A 13953-nucleotide genomic window follows, 5' to 3' on the forward strand; every position below is an offset into this window, starting at 1 on the left:
GCAGTAAAATAGTTTATAAATAGTAATGAAATTATTTTAATTAAAGATGTTTTATTGAGTGTTGGGAAAGAATAAAGAAAAAGTTGAATAAAAATGTTGTAAGAATATAATATTTCAATATTATGTTTGTTTTAAAATTTAAAAAAGTTGTATTGTTTTTTATATTTCATTTGAAAGTTTTAAAAATTTGTAATGCTTAGGTAATGATTAGATAAAAAATTAAAAATTTCAAATTGAAAAGTATGTATTTGAATGATATGTTTGGGAATGAAATTATAAAAAAATTTAAAATGAGATGGGATGATCTCACTTTCCAAACAAACCTAGAATTTATTGTTTTGTCTTAATGAAATGAAAGGTTGTCATCTAATGAAAAATGCTACACTTAGAACAAATTTACAAAACAAAAAAATCTTAGGTATTTTATAAAATTTAAGACATGTTGTGTAACATTCAAACCCAGGACCAAGCTCAAACCAAGTCGAGTTCTATAAATTTTTTTTAGGTTAGTATTTATGGGAAACCCATTTGAAATTTATCGAGTAATTTTGAATATGCCATGGGCCCAAAATATTACTATGGTGGAATATGGATTTTTATTGAGCTTGATAATTAGTTTAAAGCCTTTTAAAATTTTATGAACCAAGTGAAATCTGTTTATTTGGTAATTGACCCAAAAAATTTATGAGACGAGTTTGATTATTTTAGAATTTGAGACGAGGCCCATGGAAATTTATTGAATACTAGGCCCATGACGATTTTAGGCAAGCTATGGAATATAATGGGCCAACCTATTTACTAGAGTCCAAAATATAGACCCAACAAAAAATGCTTGGATCCATGGGTCAAGCCCATAAAATGGACACAAATCCATTAGGCCCAGACCAGTTTGTGTATAAATTTCTAAGCCATGCACGTAAGCTCATATTCCTCATCAAAAGCTAGGGTTGAAGCACCCTTCCTCCACGTTCAGATAATCAAAAATTGAAGCCCCACATCGCACTCTCTCCTCCATGCCAACCCAAACCACAAGTCGCAGCATCCTCCCACGCCAAAACTCCTTCACTTCACAGCAACTACAAGCCGCAACAAACCACCAAGAGACCACACCCGAAACCAAAACTAAGCCATGCCTGCCTATTCTACCAAGCACACAGATCACACGGCAACACACCAGTATATATTAAGCCCTAGCTAGGCCCCATGTTTTTGTTGACCCACACTCCTCCACTGTAGCACCTGGTCGAGTTGAGAGAAAAGAAACCAACCCACCACACAGCCTCTCAATACAGCCAAAGAAGCCCACGCATACCATGACTTTTCACCCTCATGGCCTCCCCTCAACCCCCTATAGCACGAAACAACAGCCTCCAAGAAGACCCACACCATTGCACCATGAGACAACCGAGCATTCCACGGCACCATAGGGAAAGTGCACCACGAGAGCCCCATGTCTAACCGTTGTGGACAACCAACAAAACTATAGGCAACCTGTGTTCAACCACCACAGCCAGCCACGAACCACCATGAAAACAACCTAGCTGACGTGTCCCAACCACCTAGCAAGCCTCCACGTCCCCTATTTTCCCTACACCTAAATAGAGCACGGCTCTTCTTCCTCCAAGCACGGCAATCCAGCAAATAGTAACACTCTTCAGTCGTCCAACACAAGAGAAAGGTCGTGCCACCCTACATCAGAACTACCGTGGTTAGCCTCCACTGCCTAGAGCCGCCACCATGAGTCATGGCCATCGTCCCCTCTCGATAAGCCGGTCGCAACTCTCTCTCTTGCTATGTGATTCTCTCTCCCTCACAGTGCACTGCCGTCGTGCTCCACTGTCAACCTCAGCCCAACCCCCATTTCACTACTCATTGCCTCTCTCTCAATGAGTTTTCATCACGACGGTTATTCCCTAGTAAATTTCTGTCTCTCAATCCATTTCTCCAGTGGATCTATTTTTCTCAGAATTGCATGGGGTCTTCAAGGCTTTTACTTCCTTTGGGTCTAACATGTCTGTTAACGTCGTGTTTCTCACATCTTTAGGTCAGGCTTTGACAACTCAAATTTTCAGAAACGAGCCTGCAAAAGATAGAGAGAAGTGCAGCTTGAAGAGGGCGGCCTTGGCGCCGGGTAACCTTTGATACCAATGTCAATCAATATTATTGGAAGTTTGTAAATAAGTAAAGGAGTCTAGGAATCAAATATAGTTCTTCATACCTAGAGTTGGTTATTTATATCGTGGTAGCAGGGGTGCAGATTGTCTTTGTCTCCACAAAGTCTGTGCCTTCCTTTCTGTTTCTACTGTCAGACTTTCTTTAATGCGGCGTGGCTTTACGTCAGCTCCATAAATGTGGTGTGTAACTCAACAACAGTGCCATTAATGCGGCGCGGTTCCCTGACTTTGTGTCCGCTCCCTATGAGCTGTAGATGATCTGATGTCGATTGGATCGAGGGTCTTTCGTATTCCTGCTGCACTCTGCGCAAGTCTCTGGGCTCTGAAAGCGGCAGCAAACTGTCAGGCTGAGCTGTCTTGTCAACTATTCGGCCTCCCTTCTTGGCAGACGCTTTGTCCCCTAAGCAGACTAGGGGGGCTTGGGCCGGGTATTGGGCCTAGGACCAGTGGACTTTAGGCAATGGGAAAAACCCCCTTACAATGTCTAAAACCTTACTTATTAACAAAAGTGACACTAAGCCTTTCTACCGCGTAGTCTTCTCGTGAAACAATAAAGTTTGTTCTGTGTAATTGCTTTAAAAAATGCTCGAGGTCCTGAGAATGGATCCCAACAGTTTTTTTGTAACTTAGTGATTAAGTAAGTGTTTTTTAATAATATTGTGAATTTTGTTTTAAATGTTTAAGGGTATGAAAAAAATAAAAATAAAAGCACCAAATGGCCTTCTCGGTGAGTTTTCTCGTGCTAACATGTTTTGATAAATAATATGTTTTGGTTTTGCATTATGTTACTAGCTCATGTTTACACACTAGTATATGTTCTCTGCTTACTGAGTTGTTGACAACTCACTCATTATCTCGACAATATTTTTAGATAGTTTTGATGGTTCTGATAGAAATCAAGAATATAAAGCATGAGTAAGATTAGATGATCATAGAGGAATAAGTGTCAAAGGGTACAAGTAATTATTAGAAAGTCATATTCAGTCAATTTATTATTTTATATTCATTTGAGTATTTTGAGACGTGAATATTTTTTAGTCTTGATGGAGATTTTAGTTTGTTATGTTGAGGTCTTTTTTTGGTGTCCTAGTAGATGAACATATATATTTGGTTTGAACAAGTAAATTTATATTTTATGGAGTCTCTGGAGTATATATAATTTGTACAATGAGAGATGATTTTAGGTGATAAGAGCTAACTCCCTAAACTTTTGGGACGGAACATTACACGTTGCCTATGTATTAAATATTGATCTAACTAACGTTTTATATTAACTTTTATTAATGGTGACAGGCCAGTTTATAAAGTCTGTGTGGTAAAATTTGTACTGGCATTATCGGATTGAAATTAATTTAAGGGGACTTCAACTTTAATAATTTTAGAGACATTATATTCAATAGAATTGGCTTCCTGGCTTCTTGGAGTTGCAAAGTAGATTGCTTCTAGTGCATTAATTCAAGCATGTCATCGGTAAGAGTAGTGCATTCCAAACTTCTGAAATTAATAAAATTAATTTAATCTAAACTTTTGTAAAATTAAAAAAAAAAAAAAAGTCTTAGATGTGAATTTTTTTAATGTCAATTATGTTTTATTCTCCATAAATTATATATAATATGCTCGTTGATTAATCATGTAAATCAAATTTTTTAAATTTATTATGTTGTATATATGATATATCTATATATATATATGTGTATGTCTAAATTCGTTTTCAATATCATAATATGTCTACACGATTTTAAATAATCTTTTAATTTTTATTATATACAAACTTTTATATATCTTACGCCCCTTTACATAAATCCTGCTTCGTCCTTGGATCACCCAAAGTGCCAAAACTCTTCAATTTTAGCTCTTTACTCTCACATTAATCCCAATATAAAGCATATTTTTTAAAAAATAACATTAAAAATTATCAACTATTTTTACAAAACTCAATAGACAATTAATACGTACATCTCGATGATCTACACGATGCCCATCACCAAAATAAAATAATCTTTAAAGATTCGCCAGAGCATATGCAGCTGCAAGACTGGAAAAGACTAGTAAATGAGGCCATAGAAACAAAAATTGGATTAAAAATTTAAAAAATCATTGATATATGTTGCGAGATAAGACTTTAAAGCAGAAGGTTGCCTAAAGTCTTATCTTCAGGCTTTAGGATACCAAGATCAGATCCTGGAATATTCTTATAATTGATTATTTTAATAGTAAATGACTAGTGCTATACAATCGGTTAACCAGAATCCGAAAGACCTGTCTCCATGCTACAAACTATTGTCGCATGATTGTGTCATCATGTTCATTGACTTTAAATTTGCTACAATTTTGATCGCCTTTAAGCCTAAACCTATGTAAGTTTTCTGCGTCTCAAACTCTCAGATCCTTGTTATAAGTATCTAGACTCCTAATTTCGTTCATAATCTTTGTGGTAGAAAGAAGAGCTAAAGGCAGCATGGATCCAATGACCTTCTTGTTGCATAAATGGTGGCAAGAGCTGCATATAAGCATCCTGTTGAATCCCAGCTTTCTCTTCTCTCTGCTTCTTCTGTTCTCCTTGCTGTATTTCCTTAAGCTTTCCAGAGGTGCCAAGCTAAACTTACCTCCCTCTCCTCCAAAACTGCCAATAATTGGAAACCTTCACCAGCTAGGGTCACTCCTCCATCGATCTCTCCATGCTATCTCTGAGAAATATGGCCCTGTAGTGCTCTTACACGTGGGCAATACCCCATTTCTTGTAGTTTCATCCTCCGAGATAGCTAGGGAAGTCTTGAAGGGCCATGATACAGTTTTCTCAGACAGGCCCCAAACAAGGGCAACAAATGTCCTTTTCTATGGATGCACTGACATTGCATTTTGTCCCTATGGTGAGTATTGGAGACATGCAAAGAAAATTTGTGTTCTTGAGATTTTAAGCCAAAGAAGAGTCCAAGGATTTCAATTTGTGAGGGAAGAAGAAACTAGTGAAATGGTTGAGAAGATTCAACGCTCATGTATGAATGGAGCAGCAATTGATCTTGGTGAGATGTTTGTTGCTATCTCAAACAACATAACTTGTAGAGCTTCCCTTGGTCAGAAGTATGAAGGAGAAGAAGGTAGCCTGAGTTTTGGACATTTATCAAGAAAGGCAATGGGGCTTGTAGGAGCATTTTGCTTTGGAGATTTCTTTCCTTATTTGGGATGGATTGATGTTCTAACTGGATTTTCTGGAAGATTAAGAACCACTTCTAAAGCAATAAATACAGCCCTTGATCAAATAATTGAAGAACATGAGAAAAGAGGTGATACCAACCAATCTGATAAGAAAGACTTTGTGGATATTCTTCTCTATCTTCAGAAGAATGGCATGCTTGAAATCATTCTCACAAAAGAAAACATCAAAGCGATCCTTCTGGTATTTCTCTCATGACTTGCTGATTCATTCACACAAGCATGACTAAAACTAATCTTTCTTTTTCCTTATTGCAGGACATGTTTATGGGAGGAACTGATACCACTGCATCAACCATGGAATGGGCAATGGCAGAGCTTGTAAAAAATCCTAGTGTGATGAGGAAAGCACAAGAAGAGGTCAGAGCCGTTGTGGGAAAAGGAAAAAAAGCAAAGGTAGATGAGGCTGATATAGATCAGATGGACTACTTAAAGTGTATTGTCAAAGAAACTCTGAGATTACATGCTCCTGCTATGATTTCTCGCAAATCATCTGCAAGTGCCAAAGTTGAAGGTTATGATATTCCTCCCGGAACAACCGTCTTGGTCAACACATGGACAATTCAAAGGGATCCCAAGTTATGGGACAGGCCGGAGGAGTTTCTCCCAGAGAGGTTTATAAACAACCCGATTGATTTCAAAGGCCATCATGATGAGTTCATTCCGTTTGGTATGGGGAGCAGGGGCTGCCCAGGGATAGCATTCGCTATCATAGAAGCTGAATATGTGTTGGCTAATCTGTTGTACTGGTTTGACTGGGAATTGCTAGATGGTGCAACTTTGGAGCAATTGGACATGAGTGACATGTATAGGCCAATAATTGGCAAGAAAACACCACTTCTCCTTGTACCATTATTGCATTCTCCTAAATGAGCAATACACGATCATCCTTTTGTAATGTTTTTCATGTGTATTCATCAGAATAGAATGGTTTCCTTCAAATTTTTACAAGAACTTCTTTCTTTGTCTATTGAATATTGATGCAGAACCAGACAAGGAACATCACATAACTCATTAAGGACCATCAGGTCATGTTACTTGTGAGCACAATCCAACCAAAATATAATGAATTCCTACAACTTCTACTTGCACCTCATCTTATTAGCCTCTCTAGCCATTAGAAACTCAAGAAAAATAACTTCAGAGTATCCATCTTTGAGTATGGTCAGCACTAAAAAAATCACATAAAGCCTCCACCCATACCCCACAAGCCACACCCCCCCCCCCCCCCCTCTCTCTGAATAGCCAATAGGGTAAAAAAATCTCTCAATCTTCACTACTTCCAGATGTTTGGTCTTTTTCACTTTTTTTTTTTCCAGATAACATTGTCTGCTGCTGCTGTCTCTGAGTTCATCTGTCTCCATGCACCTTATCTTATTAGCCTCTCTAGCCATTAGAAACTCAAGAAAAATAACTTCAGAGTATCCATCTTTGAGTATACTCTGCACATTGTCTGCTGCTGCTGTGTCTGAGTTCATCTGTTGACTCGCCACCCTACCGACTTTAGAAATTCTCCCGATGCTAATTCTTTTCCCAAATGGTTATAGATACCCCAGAAGACACAGTCGTCATAGCAATAGCTGCAAAAAGAGGCACTCTAAGAAACAAATCAATTCAGCTGAGTGTTGTAGTTCATAGTGGATACAATATACTTTTCTAAAAAAATAACTGCTCTAGGACTGCAACGTGGATATTCAGGGAGATCCAATTCACAACCTAAACATTATTAGAATAAGTAAAGTTGTCTTGGGAAAAAAAATGAATCCATATGGTTCTGATTTCTTAGAAGCCAAAAGTCATTTCATTGAGATACTCCAAATTTAAACACCATTAGTTCCTTATGATCATTCTTTGTAACAAGTTACAACCACATCTTAGAGGTACCTTGATTTTGAATTCATCAGGATCATCATCCTCATTAAATTCAGGGCTTCTTCTAGGAGGCTTTGCACGTTCAAAAACCCCTCTAAAGCTTTGCAGGCAACTACAGCAAATCAATCTGACCATCAGAAGTACATGAACGACTGGAGAAAAAGATCCTCGCAAGTTCCCTTGATAGAAATGATAATTTTGTTGTGTAATCAAAAAGTTTATTTCCTCCACTATAAGTGAGGGCTTTAATAAACTCCGGAGTTCCGTCCTCCTTCTAAAAAAAAAAAATGTCAACGAGTTTAGTTGTTGGAATCAAATCCCAGTTTTATTGTTGACAAAAAGTTTAGCTACGATTAAGTGTTAAGAGGGAAGACTAAAACTCTGAAATACAAATCTGGAAATTCTCTTGAGCCGTGCAGACTCTTATAAGTTTATCTTAGGAAATTTTGGAGTTGCATAGGTAGTTGGAAGCTAGAACATGTGATTCTGAGTAGCAGTTAGACTTCTCATAGGATAGCTGAGAAAAGATGGATAAACATCCAAAATATAAAAATAAAAACTGGGTGCAGGAAAGGGTGAATTTTGCTGACGAGCAAAACAAAATAAAATAAAATGCTGGCAAGAAATGAATGATAGTTTTTTTTTTTTTTTTTTAATCGGAATCGAAAAGATCTTAAACATTAAAAAGCTTTAAAATCATAAATAAATTAAACTATTACTTTACAATCTACAAATGAGTTCCTCAATTATACCCTAATGCAATTAAAGCCACTGGTAATTATAACTAAATTATTGCACCCTCAAAATCCTATCCTTCAATTTGCTGCAATCTCGAAAACAGTCGTAGGTAAGGGGGAAAACAAAAAATATAACAAGCCCTTTGATTTCGGTTGATGACCCAGTAAGCTCACTTCGAGGGGAGCATCTTCAGAAGAAAGAAGAAGTTGATAAAGGAGAAAATAGAGAATTTGATTTAGATCTTTCATGACATTACAAGTTTGTTGTTCGGGTTTCCCTCCACCTGAGTGAGGCCTTCTAATAAATATAGAGGTTCCGCCCTCTTTCAAATAAAAAAAAAGAGTGTTGTCCCAGTAACATATATTGACAAATCCTTACCTATCCTATTTTGTGGGCCAGAGGCCAGCACAGTTAAAGCAATAAACAAGGTATTAAGGTAATAAAATGGGTCATGGCCCGACTGCAGCAACAACAAAGTAATTAAACACTAAGGCCCAAGGCCTACTCAACTACATACTTGGAAATAAGCACACACTAACAAGACTTCTTCTTACTCAACTCAAGCCCGCTAGAGCCTCAGTCCAACCATTAACTAAAGATTTGAACTAAACTGAGTTTCCAATTGCAGTTTCTTCTTACTCTAGCCTCTAAAACCCTCCACTTTAGCACAACCCCGCCATCACCCCTCCAAACCCTAGCCTGGAACTCGGCGTGTAACAATTCCCCCTCCTACAGCACATCTTGTCGGCAAGGTGTAGAAATGTCTCCTTCAACTATGACTGCATCTCCCAAGTTGCGTCATCTCTTCCTTATCCTTGCCATCGAACCAAAAGTTTCACCTTGGCCTGATTCCCAGATTTCATCATTTAGCGTCCTAGGATTTCTTCTAGCTCTAGTTTGAGGACTCCTTGGTCGTCTACTGGTGGTAGAGACGAAATGGCAGCGAACTTGGAGCCTAGATTTCTCTTCAACTGGGATATGTGGAATGTGGGGTGGATGCAGGAAGTTGGGGCAAATGAAACTTGTAGTCAGCAGTTCCCACCCTGTGCAGCACCTAGAAGGAACCGAAATATCTAGGGGATAGGGGATAAATTGAGCTTACAGTGGTGGCTAATTGATGTTTGTTCATAAGGCTACAATCTAAGGTATACCCACTCCTCAAGTTCTTTCTATTTTCTTTAGAAATCAATGTACCTCTTCATGCATTCATGGGCATTTTGCATATTATGGCATAGCAATAGTGAGATTTGGTCTTTGGATCAAACAGTACTCTCTATTTCATCCATCAGCTTCGTAGACATAAGTGGGGTGGAGTTATACCACCACTCAACTAGGTCTACCCACATAGACCGTCTATCACCTAAGAAACATCTTAGGTAATTTTTCAAAGTCATATTGACTGCTTCTATTTGCCCATCTATTTGTGGGTTGTAAGCAATGCTTAGGTTTAGCTAAACTCCTTGTTGTTTGAACAGCTCTTGTAAAACAATGGCTAGTAAAGGTGTTTTCTCGATCTGATATGATGGAAAGGAGTAACCCATGTAGTTTTAAAATATTTTTTTGAAATAGTTTAGGCTCTTGGTTGTATATGGATATTTAAGAGTGGTAAAATGGCTATACTTAGTGAGCTTGTCCACCACCACCAAGAGATTGTTGAATCCATTTGAATTAGGGAGTCCCTTTATGAAATTCATGCAGATGTGAGTCCATGGTTGGAAAGGTATAAGAAGTGGTTGTAATAACCCACTGGGGTGAGTATTGTCCACATTCACCTTTTGGCATAGATTACAATCTCGAATAAATCTCTTCACATCCTTCTTAAGTCCTGGCCAATAGAATTCCCTTCTTATCCTATTAATTGACTTATCATACTATGAATGTCCACCCCAAGGGCTAGTGTGGGTGAGTTCTAGAAATTTCTTCTTGAACTCATTCTTCTAAGGGATGTGTAGTCAGCTATTGTACGAGAGTAGTTCCTCTCCTATAGTATATTCTAAGCTCAACTTATTGTCTTGGAATAGGTTGATAAGAGTCTGTAGTTGCCATCTGTGGCATAGGCTGCCTTTAGTTCCTTCACCCACCCCATGGTTGGAAATGTAATTATCATTAGGGTGCTTTCCTCTCCCTTCTTCTTTCTGGATAGGGCATCATCAACCCTATTCTCAGTACCCTTCTTGTATTCTGCTAAGAAGTCTTACCCCCAATAACTTGGTGATATACCATTGCTATATAGGAGTCCCCACCTTCTGATCTAGCAAATACTTGAGACTCTTCTGATCAATTTTTAACCACAAAGGTCTACACCAAAAGGTATGGCCTCCACTTAAGCACTACTGAAACAAGATCAAAAAGCTCCTTCTCATGAGCCTATAGAAGGCAATCTTGGCCTCTTTACACCAATGGAAACTATCCTTTCTGAGAATTCTGGTCAACGGAGCAGTAATCCCTTCATAACCCTTGATGAACCTACAATAGTATCCAAGTAATCCGAAGAATCCTCTAAATAATTTCAGAGAGTTAGGCAAGGGTCAGTCCTCCATAGATTGCAGCTTATCTTGGTTAACTCTCAATCCTTTGGCCAAAATTAAATGGCCCATGTAAGCAATCTCCTTGCACCCAAAATGACACTTGGACTATTTGGCATACAGTTGATGCTGTCTCTAGGTCTCCAAGGCCAATTTAAGGTGCTCCACATGCTCACCTTTTGTTTTGTTGTAAACCAAAATGTCATAAAAAAATAACTATAAACTTTCTCAAATGAGAACGAAATACCTCATTCATAAGGCTTTGAAAGGTAGAGGGTGCATTGGTTACGCCAAAGGGCATGATTAGGAACTCGTAGTGTCCTTCATGGGTCCTGAATACTATCTTATGCACATTAGAAGGTTTGATCCTAATTTGATGGTAACTCAACTTTTAATCCAATTTTGAAAAAACGAAAGCACCATGCAGTTCACCCAACAACTCCTTAACCATAGGTAGTCCACACAACCTCCATGATCCATCAACCTTCCTCACAAGTAGAACTAGAGAGGAATAGGAGCTTTGGCTAGGTTTTATAGCCCTTGAGTTCAACTGATCATTGACTATTTTTTTCAATTTCATCCTTTTGATGGTAGGGGTATCTATAAGGTCTGATTGACATGGGCTTGTGTCAGGAATTATATTGGTAACATGGTCATGGGTTCTAAGGAGCAGTCCTTTATGCCCACAAAACACATTTGCATACGAGAATATAGCACTTGAACTGCTGCTAGAGTTTTATTTCCAAATTTTAGTTCCCTTCCATCTCTACTTCTATTTCTTTATAAAAGAACTCCTCTCTTCTTCGACTTATTAAGCTTGTTATGGGAGCCTTCCTCAATTAATTGTGTTGTAATCTCTTTGAAATTTCATAGATTTTTCCCCAAAATTAAACTTCATATTGAGTTTTCCAAAATTCCATAGAATGTTCCCCAACTCTCGAAGCCATTGTATACCTAACACCATATCACATCTAACCAAGACCAATAAATGTACATCAAAAGTCATAGTGATACCCTGGATTTTAACTTTAACCTCCTTACAATTCCCTTTATTAGGTAACATTTTACCATTAGCTACCATCATCTTAACTTTTTCAGTGTAATCTAGGGGTAATTCGGCATTTTCGACCAAACTGAGTCCAAGGAATTATAAGTAGAACCAATGTCAACCAAGATAGTTATCCACTGGACCTTTTAATCTCATAGTTTTGGAATTATGGGAGCCTGTCAAGGCATGTAATGAAATCTCAGGATTTTCTAGATTATTATTCAATTCAACCACCTCAGGTCCTTCCTCCTTCTCAACTGCTACTTCCATTGATTCCTCCCGGCCTTCCTTATCCAGTAATACCTCCAAGATATAGAATTTAGGATTTTTGAACTTATGGGCAGGGTTCCACTTGGCATTACAATGATAACAGAGTCATTTCTCCCTTCTTTCCTTCATTTGGTGTTGGTTTACTTTTTGGATTGGTAAGGGTTTTTATATTGGTGGTTTAGTGAGTCTCCTAAGTAAGGGTCTGGATTTTTTAGTATTCTAGGATCTCACCCAAGTTCTGCTGGTTAATAGCTTCATCCCTCCTTGGACTGCCAGCAAAAGATTCTCTTTTATTATTGTTCTAATTTTTTATGTAACTCTACTGTCAAGACTGCAATCTGTTATACAATAAAGTCGTTTTTTTCTCTTTAGGGTCCACATCTTTGTTTGTAAATTTTGATATTCGGAATTTGTTGACCTCTATAGGGCAGTGAGCCCATCTTGTAATTGGTTTAGCATTGTGCCTTCAGCTATAGTTTGTAATTGATTAGCACAGATATCGGTGTCTCTCTAACACAAATTTTGTTACACAACCTTTGATTACAGTTGATGAACCAATGAGCTCACTTCAAGGGAATTAAGCACCTCTAGAAGAAAGAAGAAGAGGATAAAAAAAGAAATATATAATTTGATTAAGATTTTTCATGTTGTTACAAGTGTGTCATCCCACTTACATATACAGACAAATCCTCTAACTAACTATCCTATTTTGTATAACAGAGGTCAACACACTTAAAGCAGTAAACAAGATAATAAAATGGGTTATGACCTAACTACAACTACATGAAAGTTATTAAACACTAAGGCCCACAACCTACTCAACTACATACTTGGAATAAGCCCACACTATCATACTTCTTATTACTTAACGCAAGCCCGCTACAACCTCGATCCAACCATTCACTAAAGACTTGAACTAAACTGGGTTCTCGTTTGCAGTTACTTTTAACTCTCGCTTCTCGAACCATCCACTTTACCACAACCCCTCCAAACCCTAACCTGGAGAGCTCAGCGTATAACACAACATGAGTGGAAAAACAACCCCAACGATTTTAAACAATTGTTTAAAAAGCATTTTTCTAGAAATTAAAACTTTCTATGTAACATTCCATCATTGAACATTATGGAACGTTTGAAAATCAAACATCCTTTTTTTTTTTTTTTTTCGTTTTAAGTGCTTCATATTGGAGAGAGATAGAATATATGAAGTCAGCTCTAGAATATTTATTGTTTTCCGTGAGCATATATTTTCACTTATTAAATAATTAATAAATATTATAAGACTCATTTTATATGTATATCACTTTCTCACCCAACGTTGCCCAAATCTGAGAGGATTTTAATCATTGATTAAAAGAAAATATCTAATTTTTATCGTTATTCATGTTGAGACAATTTTCGGCGATACCTACAACGCGCTCTCCCAACCTGCAACCATAAAGAGTCTTGGATAACCTGGTGGTGGATGCCTCTATGGTTAAGTCAGAGAGAGATTAGCTTTTCTTAATAAAAATGAATAATTTGACGTAGAGTATATGGTGGTCTATTTATAAAGGTTGAGGTGTTGTACATGACATGACTCCTTAGAGGCACGATTTTGGAGCTCAGTATGGTATTATCCTTTTATTAGCACAATTTTACAGTTAATAGGGTCCTTCCGGCATGGGTATCTTGTCAAGACTTATCTTCATGAATCCCAATTTTTGAAAAATATGGTTGTTTGAGAATCTTGAGATTTTTTGCTGAACATGATGTCTCCCACGAACTGTCTCTAAGCTTGAAAGGTACATTTTATTTATTTTTATCATTTAGTCATCCTCAATCACGTGAATTCCTTGTGACTGCATCATTAGTCGATTACTATTCTTTCCTCCAACAAGTCATTTGGCCAAAGGTCAAGTCGTTATATATTAACCACACATGAGTAAATAAAATAGGTGTCAACGCATTTAGTGATCATGGCCACACATGATTGTAGTTGCGGTCCATTTGAATGCTAAAATTGCGTTGTATCTAAATGTGGGTTATTTATATATGAATAACATTAGAGCTATTGCTGGGGGCTCCCGCCAAACATCGGACTCACTGTAAAGATCTAATATAGGCCTAAAAT

At 37.6% G+C, this 13953-nt stretch overlaps 1 protein-coding gene across 1 annotated transcript; it reads left to right on the forward strand.

The window, feature by feature from the left end:
- Nucleotides 1–4554: 4554 nt before the first annotated feature.
- LOC121234117 (cytochrome P450 71A1-like) lies at nucleotides 4555–6530 on the forward strand. The gene is made up of 2 exons (XM_041129937.1): nucleotides 4555–5571; nucleotides 5646–6530. The coding sequence occupies exons 1-2, from the start codon at nucleotides 4633–4635 to the stop codon at nucleotides 6258–6260; spliced, it is 1554 nt and encodes a 517-aa protein (XP_040985871.1). The 5' UTR covers nucleotides 4555–4632; the 3' UTR covers nucleotides 6261–6530.
- The last annotated feature ends 7423 nt before the right edge of the window (nucleotides 6531–13953 follow it).

This window comes from Juglans microcarpa x Juglans regia, chromosome 6D (genome assembly GCF_004785595.1).
Source record: "Juglans microcarpa x Juglans regia isolate MS1-56 chromosome 6D, Jm3101_v1.0, whole genome shotgun sequence".
NCBI lineage: Eukaryota > Viridiplantae > Streptophyta > Magnoliopsida > Fagales > Juglandaceae > Juglans > Juglans microcarpa x Juglans regia.